Source organism: Antedon mediterranea, chromosome 11 (assembly GCF_964355755.1).
Source record: "Antedon mediterranea chromosome 11, ecAntMedi1.1, whole genome shotgun sequence".
Taxonomy (NCBI): domain Eukaryota; kingdom Metazoa; phylum Echinodermata; class Crinoidea; order Comatulida; family Antedonidae; genus Antedon; species Antedon mediterranea.
Window position 1 is genome coordinate 7,789,867 of NC_092680.1, and position 15,787 is coordinate 7,805,653.

Consider the following 15,787-nt stretch of genomic DNA (forward strand, 5'->3'; position numbering starts at 1 on the left):
AACTGTATCCATCCGCCATGCATGAGTTTGTACTGCACACTTAGCATTGCTCATTTGGCATGTTTGAGTAATTCATCACCAAACACAATGTTATCAGAGCATTTAATTCCCCTCATAATTTATGCTCATCGAATATAATATGCGCATGTTCAATGTCACGTGATTGTATTATTTTTCTATCCCTTTAGAATTAGATACTATTAGATAAGATTCATTCCTATATTTCCTCTTGCATGATTAATGTCGTTTAGTAGTTAGTTACGTTTGAATCCTTTGCCTTTTTAACTTCACAGTTTTGCAACTTGCTTGCGATATATTTTGAATTAAGATAGCTAATTTTATTTATATCAACCTTTTAGAAAGCCTGCCCTCACGCCCCTTTAACACGAATTTGCGTTCTTAATAGTCCTGTTCGCATACTTAAACCTACTCCTTACAAACTATTCGTTCCAAAGCCGGTATAAATCAATTTATTTAACATCATTTCATGTCTTTGGCTCTCACAATGTGACTTAAGTTCAACCCTGTGCTATGATATATTCTTCATCTCTTGGGGAACGTGTGTTGACAGTGTCTCTCATTAATAAAACGTTGCAGAGGGGGTGCAATGATGCATACACCCATGGACTTTCAATTTGCAATATCTGAGGCGTTCCTTTGCAAGTTTCCTTCACGGAACGATAATCAAATCACAAATCAGCAATTTCAGGTTGCAGTATATATTCAATCATGTACAGTGTTCAAATAAACAATATTTCATTATTATATTATTCTCATACGTTTGTCAAAAGAAAATATTTATGTGAATTATCAGCGTCAAACTATTTGTTTATTTTGTATTTATATATTGTTTTGTTTGCTGCTTTAAAGTAAAATAGGACTAACATATGTATGGTCAACGTCATTATCATGTATGTATCATGTAATATAGAGATGAAATACTATATGTATATTCACATGTACTTTGAATATACCAGAATACATTGTGTGTGAAGTTGCATAGTTCTCATCTATAATGGTATCACGTTTACATTACTGGTATAACGTACGGTAATAATATGATTCAAATGTTGTAAATAGAACAGACATTAGATTTCCATCATAGACAGCTAATATACTGTTTAACGTTTAGTATTTTGTACAAAATAGTACAATACAAAAAATATCTATGTCTGTACTTGTTTATTTATGACGTCATCCGTCTTTAATGTTGTCGCTGTTGTACGATGATGAGTGTTTCCGTATTGTTGTGTGTAGCGCAAACTCTCTCTCGTAATCCCGACCTAGTTGGCATGTGTATTTGTCTGTGTAAAAAAAATATCAACATAGAAGTTGTTGTCGGTATAGATGTAAACACACGTATGTCCAGGATCAGCCTCCCTACATCATTCTATTCTCCACTTTTGATCACATTTTAACTGATTACACTGTATGAAATCAGTTAATGATATAGTATTCGCATAATAAAAGCTCACATCTTCTTCCTACCAAATAATAGTATGTCCTATCACTATCTTCATGATTTCATAATCCACTAAAAGTTTTCATTTTTTAGAATTAATATGCATTTCCCATCTTTCATCAGATTATCAAGAAATCATCAGCATGAGATTGCTACTAAAATACGCTTCTTTTTCATCATTATTGCTTATAATTTGTATTTACATTATACCCTATATGATTGAAATACGAAATAATGACAAATAACGAAATCATTAACATCGAATAACTACTTGTATTCGATGTTTTTATTTTGGTATGGCCTATAATCTAATTGTGAGTGGCGTTTTCAAATGTATCAAATATTCTACCAAAGATATATAATTTCTATCTGCTAAATGCCAATTTTACGTAACAAAATACAATTTTAAACATTATGTATAATATTTATGTAAATTAATGATACTGTTTTGAAACCGTCACATCCTCTAAATGAAAATTCCACCACCAAAGCATGCTAGATTTTGAAACTAAGATTAGCCTAAATTTTAATTAAACTAATTTCATCTACATATAATTTCATTTTAATACCTTAAGACTCTTACATTAGACAGATGCTCGCATAATTTTATAGTGAATAGAACGAAATATATAATTTACTAATTAAATTGGAAGTGTAATTAGGTGACTTTTTTGTTTTTAAATGTAAAATAACCCTTTCTATAATTATAATACTAAAAACCAGCACTTTTAGTGTTTTCTAATGGTTCTACTCTTTCAGACTCAAAATATGATATTTGAAATGGTGGCCGATATGCATAGTTGTCGAAAGGATCTTGAGACAAGGGTAGCGAAGGTTGAAGATAAACTTGAACATATACAATCCACATTTGACACTGTAGCGTCATATGTGCGACTTGTCCAACAGCGTACAGATTTATTCAAAGTAGAACAACAACCCGAAGACGCTTCACCCGAGAGTCGCCAATCCTATCAAGATTTACCGGATAGAACTAATCTACAAGTAAACTCATCCCCGTCTCAAGAGAGAGTAACCGAAAATATGAATCCTTGGTTGCCACAAGATTTGGCTAGATCAGGAAGTGTAAGTGATAACGGTCATACTAGTAGTGGGCTAACGTCCAGAAGGACATCGTTGAGTCGCTCTAGACCGTCCATTACAATTCCAAGACTGCCAAGATCCATGTCACATCCACGGAATTCAAGGCCTGGAAGTGAGTCTTTAGAAGGCATGGACGGATCTGTTCCAAACCCGAACGTTACCTGCGCACCTCTATGATTATATTATTGTGCAACGAATTCCTTTCTATGCTAATTAAATCAAATCAATTGTTACACTAATGCAATAGTATAAATAGTTGGAAATGGTGAACCAACAAGGTATATAAGAAATATAAATAACAACTTAATAAGATTACCCTCAATATAATTGAAAATAAATAATTATTATTATATATGTTGCAGGCTAAATGGAGTGTTAATATATGTTTTCCTAGAGGAGACATTTACTTTTAGGGAAATGTTGATAGAATAAACCATCTTAACCCAAAGAATGATCAGTATAATATAAACATTTTTTTATACCTCAATCATGGTAAAAATAGTAATAATAATGATGAAAGCTTAGATATAATATTTAAAATATTAATTGTTTAAGTTGCTAATGTTTCTCATATAACATGTATTTATACGCTATGTTTTAATAATGTGATGTATTATTTCACGTTAATTATGTACGGTATACCATATATTGCCACCATCAATTGCCCTATAGATACGCTGGTTGTATGATAATTGACACGCAGTGCATTTACAATGTTTTTTTATCTAATACCCGATTCAAACGTTCGCAAACCTTACAAAATGTAAACAAAAAGTGTTACATTCGGACGAAAGTGTGAAAGCGTGTTACATCGATGTAAAATCTGTAAAGCGTGGTTCCCACTAGAACGCAACGCAACGTAACGCAGCGACGTATCGACGCAAGGTGCTGTATTGTGTAATCACAAGTGTGAACCGACAACGGAACAGTGCTGTAAAGTTGATTGCAGGTTTGATTTCACGCAGGCGGGAGCAAACACAATTATCTGAAGGCATTTTCTTACGTTGCGTAGGTTGCATTACGTTGCGTCGCTAGTGGGAACCACGCTTAATCATTGCAGACCTCAGCGAGTTGGAATCGGGTATAAGGACTATGACATACAATAGCTGTATCAGTCTCACTTGAAAATTACTGGAAAACGGTTCTTAATTATTAGGCCAAATGGTGTCAATTACTATATACAAATATTTAGTTCATTTGCTTATTTTGATATTGTTTTGTATATTGCAATATCTTTATACTATTAAAACTGTTCTTTTGTTGACAATGTCAAAACGTGGCTTTAGATTCAAGAATGATCTTATTTTTACCGAATTTATTTTATTATTGAAAATGAATGAATTTAATAAATAGTATCTATTGTAATACATTTTTTTCTCTATCAATATTAGTAATAGTATAATTATGTAACCTATGCACAAACTGTTCTTAATAATATTGTATAACTCGGTGTAATTATAGGAAGAATTATTATTCAATATTATTATTATACACAATAACTACAAAATATGAATATGGCATATTTATACAATAGGCCTCGTAATACTTCTGATCAGAGGAGCATTCGTTTGTACACATCCAATAATGTTGTGTATAATATCAAGTTATTTGTAATTAGTGAGATACTTGACTGTTTCTTTTTAGTGTGTTTTATATTTATATCCCTTGTGTCTTTTAATCATACATTAAGATCGCAATAATTTCTATGTTGTAGTTGATAATAAGGTGTGTACTATGAGGTCTTATCTCATTTGATTATCTTCAGTTTCATTCCAGTCTCCTTTTAAAACAAACTCTTAATCGGAATTATTGCGTTTCTAATATTATAAGGCGTTTGTAACGCATGCATTGCGTTAATTTAATGTCAGAAATAATGTATGCGCTTCTGATTAACACAATTCATGCCCATCTAAATACAGTTTTTATACTCATGTTTTAGTTTATGTGTAAATATTTTAAATATTTATTTCATTATTGTCTTCTTCAATTTGGTAATAACGAATTTTTATCTCTCTTTAAAATGTTTCGTTGAATGGTAATGATAATAATTATTAATAATATAAAAAAATAATTTAAAGGCAATGCTTCCCTTAAAATAGCTGTAAGGTAATAACTTCTTTCATTTTAAAGATATTTTTGTTTAGACATGGTATTTAGCTGTGCCTTACAGAAGCAATCATAGAATAGATAGGCCAGTTGAATTACTCAGTTTTATTCCGTATTGGTTGTGAATGCTGACAAAGGTAAATCGTCATTTACAATATACGTAGAATCAAGTTATAAACTATTCAATATCAGCACAAAATTAGTTACAAATACAGCATACGATTCCGGTACGTGTAAATATATTATATGTTCCGGTTATAATACTAATAATACGTGTAAACTGTACATACATATTTATATCCTGTTTGTAAAAAGTTAGATAAATAAATTAAACACACATTATTGTATATAATTATTTACAAATTTAATCTTCTCAAATAAAGTCAACGACGTTTCAAATCCTGATTCGCAGCGGACTCATAGTTAATTATAATATATAGATTACTATACATTCATAGTTAAATTTACATAAAACAAATATGACGATTTATTACTACAGTATAACACAATGGGAAGTGTAGCATTTTTTTTGGTCCATGGTTTAAAATTACCGATACCATTACCTCCAAAAGCCGATACTCTAACGCGTTCTAAACTACACTCTTGTTCCGTTTCACGGATCGGAAGACGTCTTCCGTTCCGTGACACAGAAACATTGTGAATGTAGCTGTATGTACAGTATTCTTATTTAATTTGAATACAATTTGAATATTTTAGAAGTAGTGGTAAAGTTTTTTCTAACAAATTGTATATTACTTTTCAACGTGCCTCACTCTATTCAAGTGTCTTATTATCCAACTGTCTCAATTCACGATATACATGGAATTTACCTGTAGTCATAAAAACACTGAATTCAAGTGAACTCTTATTACATCTTATACAAAAGTACATAATAATATCCATTCAATACCAAACAATCGTGCAGCAAATAAGTAAGTTGTAAGTACGTAGTTATAATATAAAACACATTTAAAACATTAATGAGATCCAAAGTTTGCATCAGCCAATTTGTGTTTGTTGAGATATTTTATTAGAGGAAAATGTCGTGTTTTCAAAAGGCACTAAACATATTAATTGTCTGTACTGCTAACACGTTTCTAAAGTACTGTCTATCTGTTCGTAATTTGCGCATACATACATATAGGCCTATTCGACAATTTTAAAAGTAGTTATACAGAATATACGTTGTATTGCACACATGATACCAGGGCCTTTCCTTTTAACGCTTAAAACAACCAAAATTTAACCAACAACATACAGTAGTCCTTTTAAATGTTTGGATGTTTCATAAGTAATACATTTTTTAAAACAAAGCATCATAATTAAACTTTATTAAAATTACAATATTACGCGTTTCATATTTGCTCTATAGTATGTTCTCTTACACTAAATACTGCTATATATTTAAATTTCTTGTTATCTTGGTATCATCTAATTAATGATAACAATACATTGTATTTTAACAGTTTTTAATTCTATTCAACTTTTATTCGCAGATACATTTATAATAATATAAACAATGTGTATAATTTCACCTTTCTCAATCATTATTACAAACTTGTATTATTCCTTTTTTTTTCATGAGAATGTGGTGGTTATGATTCCTGATCATATTAGATTGGTATATCATAAAGGTACAAATACATAATATGTTTGAATAATAATATGTCTGTTTAATGCTGATAGAAATGGTTGTTCAATGAAACATTAATTGTTGAAGATATGGAACAGAAAATAAGATTAATCGGGTAAGAATGAAATTGTAATTTCACTCTTCCCTGGATTAACATGGTATATTTAAGTTCGTCAGATTGCGATATGCATTGAAACATTTAGAATGGCTTAAACAGGTAATAGGAAGGTTTAAAAGGAATCGAAGCCAGTAGACGAGAAAATGAAATTCGAAAACAAATGAGAGATAGCGGTAGACCTATAAAAACTGTTTATGTCACAATGTCGTTAATTGATGTTATATTGATAGGGTTACCTGGCAATTGAGTGAGGTAGGCCACTTTATTGAAACGTTTAACCTATGCATCTAATAATAATATACTCAATATTTTTGTTTTTATTTTTTTTCCCCGTGAGGTTTGAATATAATTATGTTGTGCAAGTTATTCCTGTAAGACAAACAAATCAATATATAAAAAGTATCTTAAAAAAATACTATAATTTAGAAAAAAAAACATATTTGTCTGAAAGTCTCCCAGATATGAATTACATCCGATAATTCATATCCCATATCGAACAATATAACTTGTTTCTTGTACGTTGATAATATAATAATTTACATTTTGTACCTAACGTTTAATTACCATTGCCATACAGGTGACCACCTATTTAAAATTAGCACAATGTTACAAATTATGTATTTTTGGTTTGGGTCATTTGTGTCTAATATATTTACGAGACAGTGTAAAATAAGACTGCTCCTACTTATCAATATTCTAAAAATACATAGTATACTCATACCAGTTACGGAAACATTACGTTGAAAGTTAGGTCATAACAAAATACAACTTGGGGTTAACAGTTATAAAATCATACAGAAAGTTATCGCGTATTTGTATTATTTTTATTAACCTTTTTCTGTAACGTGAAGTTGTCTTTATTATATTTGATTTATTTGAGTGATTATGTATATATATATATATATATATAAATTATGTATATACATATTATGTTTATTCATTACTGTTCCTTTTGTAGATATTACAGGCCGTATTACGGTGCTCTGGATAACATTATATTTGCAATGCAACTGTTGTTAATACATACGTATGTAAAGTGCTTGGCTTGCATGCCTTTTAATACATAAGACTATTTTTGGATACATAAACATGAAAATGTTTGTCTATTGTATTTGTTTTTGTCGTCTCAAAATATGAAAGAAAATGACCGATTATGACAAAGTGTTGACGAAACTGCTAATGACATTTTTATTTATAGTTAGACATCTTATCTTTATGACAGACTCGTCATTACATAACGGCTAGTTATACCAAGAGGACAGTTAGTTTGGTTAGTTACACGCCTGTGGTTGTTTGCATTGCTTATACTAGCCAGGCAATCCAGTCTCAAAATTTACAATGCATCCCATTACTTTTCCAATAACTGCATGTTGTTTATAATAACTCCAAGTTGCCTATTGTAATAGTCACTGAACTGAACTTTAGTTATCGCCAGATGCTATTATGCAAAGTGTTATGCAAATAGGACTCATGCTTAAGCAGTGATTGGTACACTTGTGTTGCTTGTTGTGACACAACCACGACATGTCGGACCTAGCTGAGTGTGGTTTATTATTTGCCCGTTCGTGCATAGTTATTTACCCGGGTGGCTTCATGGACCAATCATCGCTAACCTTGGTGGTAAATAACAACCATGAACGGAGCAGAATGGTCCGTAGAAACCCGTGATGTAATTGCATTAGAAGGATACACACATATCTTTGGTAAGCACTTCGTGTTTTATTACCTCCGCCAAGGAGGTTATATTTTCACCCCTGTATGTGTGGGTGTTTGTGTATGTGGGTGAACAGCCTGGAGGCCACAGTTTTTAGCCGATTCTCACCAAATTTGGTCACAATGATCTATGCCCCAAAAGCTTGGACGAGTTCGAATTTGAGGGGAAAAGGTCATAGGTCAAGGTCACAACTAACAAAAAATATTTTACAGCCAAGCGACCACAGTTTTTATCCGATTCTCACCAAACTCAGCCACAATGATCAATGACTCATCATATAATTGTGGTTAAATTTTGAAGGGTCAAGGTCAAAGATCAAGGTCCACAAAAAAAATAATTTAAAAAAACACCTCAGCAGGACTTGAACCAGCGATCTCAACTGTGAGAGGCTGGATACATAACCATTACACAAAACGCTCATCCACAACTTTGTAGTGTGCAGTTAGCCCATTTACACTTAGAACTAATAAAAAAAATATATAAAAATTGTTTATGTAGGGGAATTTTACAGTAGGTGGAGGTTTGTACTCTCGGAGTACCCTCTAGTTATATATATATATATAATTAAACTATTCTTTGTTTGTATCAAGAGAGTCCAGATCTTTACTGAAAAGGGCTGCATGCGATATGGTGTTGCAAGGCATTTTACATAACATAAACAAATCCGTATTCATAACTAACCCAGATTATAACTCACTCACCTTTAACACACAAAGCAATATTCATATGTATGATAAACATAATGAAGCAAAAGACGTAGGCTGGTTGCTGTCTGGGAGGGTGCGAGAATTGTAAATGTGGAACAGTCTCCAGTACCTCAGCCGGACAATTTTAAAGAATATAGCTACCCCGGAAATTGGATTATTCATTGGAATATATCACGAAATATATAAATCTCCAGGACCAACCCTACCACGGTGAGTCCGAGCCACAAATTAATAATTTTAATATTTGTACAATTCATAACAAAATTACAATAATCACCTACGACAATTATGGTATTCAGATACGACTTTTAGGTGGGTTTTGCAATTCTTACGTCATAAATGATATTTCTCTTTGGATGAATACAATTAATGAAATTAAATGAATTGAAATGTTGCATACATAATCACTATATCTATTTACAGTAATCACTATCTAATACAGGGAATTCATTTTGCTACCCGCAGCCTGTTGCCATCCTTCAGTCACATCAAAAGTGCACACATTAACTTCAAATCGGGTTTGGGTTCATTTCAGCCGATTAGGGCTGAGGTGGTGGAGACTTCATCTCAGATTAATATTTCGATCTTTTAATACAGTTGAACGTGGTTGGTACATCAAAGGCTCAACTTTATCCAAATTCGAACCCCTCCATAAAAATTCTGCCTAAGGATATCTGATATTATTGAGCTACCGTGGTTCTCTATGGTTTTCGATAGACTTGTCTTTACATAACATTATGTGTGGCGTGTAGCATGATGGGATACAACATGTCTACACTTGTTTCTGTTTGCATTTATGTTTTGCTTTGCTTGTATACAAGCACAGATGTCTGTCTGTCTGTCTACGTACTGTCGAGTTGAGTGGCCATCGGTTATGACAGGGGCGCCAAAAACTGTAGCTAAAATCAGCACGGGTTAATCACTAGCCTACTCGACCATTGTTCGAGCAGAATTGTTCTGGTGGTATAGGTCTTCTCGGATAAGGACTTAAATATATGGAGGTCTAGTGTACACATCTGGCTCATGTGCACTCTAAAGAACCCAGTTCATCTTTCGGAAAAGTAGGGGCGGGTAACCCAGGTTTACTGGTACATTCAGCCATGTCGAAGATGGGCCTTTTGGGAGAAAAATTATTTTTGTGTATGCCGTCCACACCTGTGTGCAATTCAGCCCATTTAGGCTGCAAGTCACAGGTTATTCCTCCACATTTAGATTTATTCCACATTTAAGATTCTTCTTTTGTTGATATAGCAAGTAGACAGTAGTGAGTAAATAGTAGAGAGCACTCTATAAAAAACGTGCTACGATTGGTGTGTACTGCATAATAAATGTGAACTGAAGGCAGAGGCGGCGTTCCATAGGTAAATGGTATCTTGGATTTTACAAGGAGGCGTGTGTTCCAAATAAGCGAGGATTTGATTCATTTTTTGGTTAGTAGCTAGTTTAGCCCTTGACGGACGACGAAATGAACGCAATTTGATGGTAGCTTGACACGAGTAAAAGCGACTTTCCACTAGGCGAAATTGTTCGCGCGAATCGAAATCGTCAGCTTCTTATACACATGTGTAAAGTATAGAGATGCGATTCGCGCGAGCAAATTCGCCTAGTGGAAATCGGCTTAAATAGAAGAGATGAAAGTTGTCGTAGTGTGACATACGCTACTGAGACTGCAGTGTGTTACGAATACGAATCTAGATAAATAGTCCTAACAAATAAATATTTGTATGCAATTTCATTTAATATGCCATTTATTATCATAGTTATATAGTGTATTATTATTTTTCGTGAACTTAAAAATACTATAATGTGCATTTATTGTAAATAATTAACGTTTATTGATTTTTAAATCTTTGAATCAAAAGACAATAATTGATTGTAAATACGTAATTATGAATAATCAGCTTAGCTGGTGAACCACGGTAATAATGTAACAACAATTAAATAATCAATTATATTATTATTACCTTTAATAAATTATTTAATTGCTTTCCAGGATTTATATGTGGGCAGTTTAGGGGTTATCTATGACTTAATAAATTATAGTGTAGGTTCTGACTCGACTTAATAATTGGTAAAAAGATAAATATATTTGCACATATGGCGTGTCATACCTATATTTTAGCTACGTTTTCAAATCAGAACGTCGACTATTAGTGACACGCACTCATTATAGTAAAGGGATACTAACAGCAAGGCCGTAGCGAGAGGTTAAAAACAGACGAGGCAAAAATGCTTGAAATATAATTATTAATATAAAATATGACGTTCTGTGCTGGGGAATTGGGGAAACTAGACACTTGGGGAAAGTATCTAGTTTTGAGTGAGTGAGTGAGTGAGTGGCCAAGTGGTTAAGAAAGTGGAACCGTAATTACGTAGCCATAACATCGGCAAGGGTTCGAGCCTCACTCGCTTCATGGTCCTAATGGTAGTAGAACGAGTCTTCTCGGATAAGGACTATAACCTGTAGGTCCAGTGTACACATAGCTCATGTGCACTTTAAAAAACCTAGTATATCTTTCGAGACGAGTAGGGGTTACCCCGGTGAACTAGTCCACACAAACACGGCCACTGTCACACACAGCCACTGTGCAATTGTGACTGGACTGTTTTTAGAGGTGTTTACCACCTGTTGATCCTGATCCTTCACTAACAGTGTTAGTGAGAAGTTGAATTGAATAAATTAAAAAAAAGTATAAATGTAACGGTTTATAAATTAAATGTTTAGCCTATTATACACCACCTAATTATTGATATTATATCTTGTAAACATTGTTACTATGTTGGAGCCGAGGACTACTTCACTCATATCAGCTGACAAAACGGGTTAGATTTACGTAATAACTCCGAGGTAGCGACAGAATACAACAATACTTACTCTACCGTTTTATTTGCTGAGAAAGCCAATGCTGTAATCAATGCTCATAACAAAAGTCAGGTATTATACTTCTATTTTAATTATTTTCTAAGCAATCCATGTACCGCAAAATCAGAGTTCAATGAGTTCGTGTGTCAGGATTATAGCGCGCGTTAATTCTAGAATGTTTACTCGATGGAATAAAAAGTTGATTCGTACTTTCGGTATTTTACTAATTAAATTGAGTTAGATAATTAGTTATTGACAATTAAAACGAATTTAGGTTCAATTGTTTGCCCCTAAATAGGGTGTTTTCCGATCGTGGTATACACTGTCTAATGGATGTCCATCTTGAAAAATACCCGCACACAATAATACGAGGATGCTTTGCATTTTTCTCCTACGATAATTGTTTTTAATAGCTGAAACCGGTTAAACAGCTCGAGTACAGCATCATAATGTTGAAGACAGGCCGATTTTCTTTTTTTCTTTTTTTTTAATTTTGTGACAAGTTCTTCTTTCGGAAGTAATTCCCAGGGTGATAATTGTAGTTGACTACATAAATCATCGTGTCTATTTATTCATTTTTGTAAACGAAAATGTATTATAGTCCTGTGGTACGTACATTAAAAAAAAACACTATTTTTTTACGCTGAAATTACTATGTATTCGAGAACCGTCTGTGGGCACGACCTAGATGGTACGCTCTAGTTTATAAAAATGATGATTAAAGGCTAATTTACACAGACGAGCGGTAACGGTAATAAAAATATAGAATCATGTTATTCCTTATGACCATTTGCACACAACGCGGAGCGGACGGGCGGTTTCCGCTCAAGATAGATAGATTCTACGTGGGACAAGCTACGCAGTTTTCGAGCGCTTACGACCGTTACCGCTCGTCTGTGTAAATTGGCCGTTAGCTTATAACATCGAAACCATACAGGTAATGATGATGTACTTTTATGTTTTTCAGTCACTGTTTCTGTATATACCTTTCCAAGCAGTACAGTACATGCCCCTTTAGAGGTTCTTGCCAGTTACGCAGAGCCATACAAATCGATTTATCCTAATGATAAATCGCGACAGACATACGCCGGTATGGTGACGTGTATTGACGAGGCAATTGGTAACATTACCGACACTCTAAAATCAAAAGGACTGTATAATAATACTATTATTATATTTTCAACAGGTAATGTGAACTAATTATTATAACTATCAGTAACCCTGTGATCTAATTTTGATGTTTTGCTTTAAGCGGTGATACATTTCGCGGATTCGAACTCGAACGTACTAAGCATTGATGTCAGTGACCACGGCGTTTTACTCACTGAGATGAGCCAAACCGTGATTTACGAAATATATTACGTTCAAAGGATAGGTCTAATTAATTAAACCTTCAACTATGCGATCAGTCGATACGTTTGGCCGGCTGCCGAGAATAAACACTGTTTTAATTTGCCGGCCGGCTCGGCATGGGTATTTGTAGATCTAGCCTTTGCGGTACACAACAGACGAAGTTGATACGTGGCGTTACAATTCGCGAAACATATTTGTTAGTGTTCATCTTTAAAATGCAGAAAAGTGATATAGCATATCCTGTGCGGCTCATCAAGAAACATCAGTGTGCCAAATGTGAGAACGTACCATTCAGCGGTTTTGGAGAAGATACGAAACATTTCGCGACCAGTTTAGTAGTATCAATAATGTGTAGATAATGATGAAAATAATGTATACGTGGAAATAGAAAGAATTTAGAAAATTAGTAGAAAGTGACAGGTATTGTAAGCGTGGGTACCGCACCAGTCAATTGATGTAATTTACACCGATACAGCACCCATAGAAAAGTGTACTGTAAGTGTTATTTTATTTCTATTTCTAGACAATGGTGGAGCGGTTACACGAGGGGCAAATAATTGGCCATTACGTGGATGGAAAAATACACTGTGGGAAGGGGATGTCCGTGCGGTGGGCTTTGTTCACAGTCCCCTTCTTCCAAAACAAGTTCAAGGAACTATCAACAATGAACTAATACACGTCAGTGATTGGTTCTCAACCATTGTAGAGGGATTGGCTCAAGGTGATATTAATGGTACTAAGCCTCTTGATGGATACAATGTATGGCCGTGCATTATTAGGTAAGTAAAATGCTATATTTGGTTCTGGACTACAACAATAGCATTCAAGTAATTTTTCTTTTGGATGATCTAAAGTCATATAAAAATTGTAAAACTTACGTTTTTTACTGTAGCTTTCGCTGGTCAATACTATACCGAGATCCAGATGAACCTTTTTACTGATGTAAATAGCCAGATTGTAAAGGCACTTTATAGTGTATATCCATGAGTATCTGTATAAAATGCATAGTGTGCTAAAGCTCTGTCTACACTATCAAACTTTATTTGACAAAAAGAGTGATGTGCCCTAATATAGACATGATGATGTCATATCACTACCATACTTGGGCACACCACATTTGTTAATGTGGTTAACAAACCAGATTTGGTCAATATGGCTTTGCCTAAAGTAGCATTTTCTACTTCCAAAATATTCCGCATTTGACATCATTCTAAATGCGGTCCTGCCTCCGTGTATAGATCTTGAATACGTTAACATAAATAACTATGGGCCCGTTCAGACTTAGTTATTTACTCGGGTAAATTGGTGACATACCTACCAAAGTTAGCAGATAACTGTCCCTTGATACAAACATGTCCACGTAAATAAATAAACTTTAGAGGTCTATTTCTAAGAAAATGATTACTTCCGTGTATTCTCTGTTTGCGAACGAGTTTGTGCTGGCAACACCTTTAACCACTAGATTTTGTATATGCAGTAGCTCTTAACGATAACCAGCGGAAGTACTGGTTTCACAGTCTTCTGTCATCTTCCAATGATGTAAAATTATTTTTAAAAAACTCCCGAATTTTATGAAATACATTTAACTTTGTTGATAACCATGTCCATTCTTTTACAAATAATACATTAATATTTAGATTTTTATTTTGCGTATTTCAAACGTGTGTATTTCAAATTTTAAACATTTTTATTCTTAGTAAAAACGACGCTTCTCCACGTAAGGAAATTCTACACAATATAGATCCACTAATTATCAGTCCTGGTACACAATGGAAAAACAGCTCATTTGATGTTCAAATAAATGCCGCTCTTAGGTCAGGTGATTGGAAGATTCTTGCTGGTGTTCAAGGTAAATTTGACTACCAACCTTAAGTAATTTTAAAGTTAGCTATAATGGTTTAAGTCTGAACAGGGGTGTCACAAATGATTATTTCTACTCACTGTAATTGAAAAAAAAAGAGAAGACAAAATCGGGAAGACAGACTGTTAAGATACCACATTTATACCTTTTTTAAAAATTTTCCTCTCATGATCAAAAACCCCACCCCTTGCAAATCTGTCAAAACGTGCTATGCACGGTTGAAGCTGACAAATTTACAATAATGACAGTGATCTATTATATACCGGTACCCTTTCAGTTATTGTTAATACATTTTACGTGTTGATACGCTTTTTTTTTTAATAGGAAGTGTTGATTGGGTAGTTCCACCAGATTCTGGTATTACGCCTATTCAACCTGTTGTTGTGAAAAGTCAAGTATTATTCTTGTTCAACGTAACTGCTGATCCAAGTGAATATAACGATCTATCTGAAAAGTATCCAAAAGTTGTCGATATGATGCTAGAGAAGTTATCGAGTTACAATAAAACCGCAGCACCATGTATATTTCCGGCGCCCGATCAGGGTTCCGCCAACCCTAAACTTCACGGTGGAGCCTGGGGTCCGTGGCAATAGCACACGCGTTACACGGTGGAGCCTGGGGTCCGTGGCAATAGCACACACGTTAAATGCGTGCTATTTTTATACACACAATAATGATATTCAGTACTTGTAGTTTTTTAGTTTAATAATTGAATAGTTTTTCTTTTTAGCTTCATAAATTTAACATATCATTGTAGCTACTACAGTACTTAACTGTGGGGTGGCTGATTTTTGCCAATAAAAACAATTATTTTATAATAATACGCCGTTATAACGCCGTAATTATGGCGTTATAACGCCTTATTAGGG

General features: G+C 33.8%; 1 protein-coding gene and 1 pseudogene across 2 annotated transcripts in view; both read left to right on the forward strand.

Annotated features, from left to right (window-relative positions):
- The window catches only part of LOC140063147 (small conductance calcium-activated potassium channel protein 2-like), a 78,777-nt gene extending 71,267 nt beyond the window's left edge, over positions 1-7,510 (forward strand). For both annotated transcript variants that reach the window (XM_072109600.1, XM_072109601.1), the window contains one exon: positions 2,222-7,510. In XM_072109600.1, coding sequence (XP_071965701.1) covers positions 2,222-2,740 — 519 coding nt within the window. In that variant the 3' untranslated portion in view covers positions 2,741-7,510. The remainder of the gene's footprint in view (positions 1-2,221) is intronic.
- A 2,431-nt stretch (positions 7,511-9,941) lies between these two features.
- Positions 9,942-15,743, forward strand: LOC140063084 (arylsulfatase B-like; annotated as a pseudogene).
- Positions 15,744-15,787: the final 44 nt, after the last annotated feature.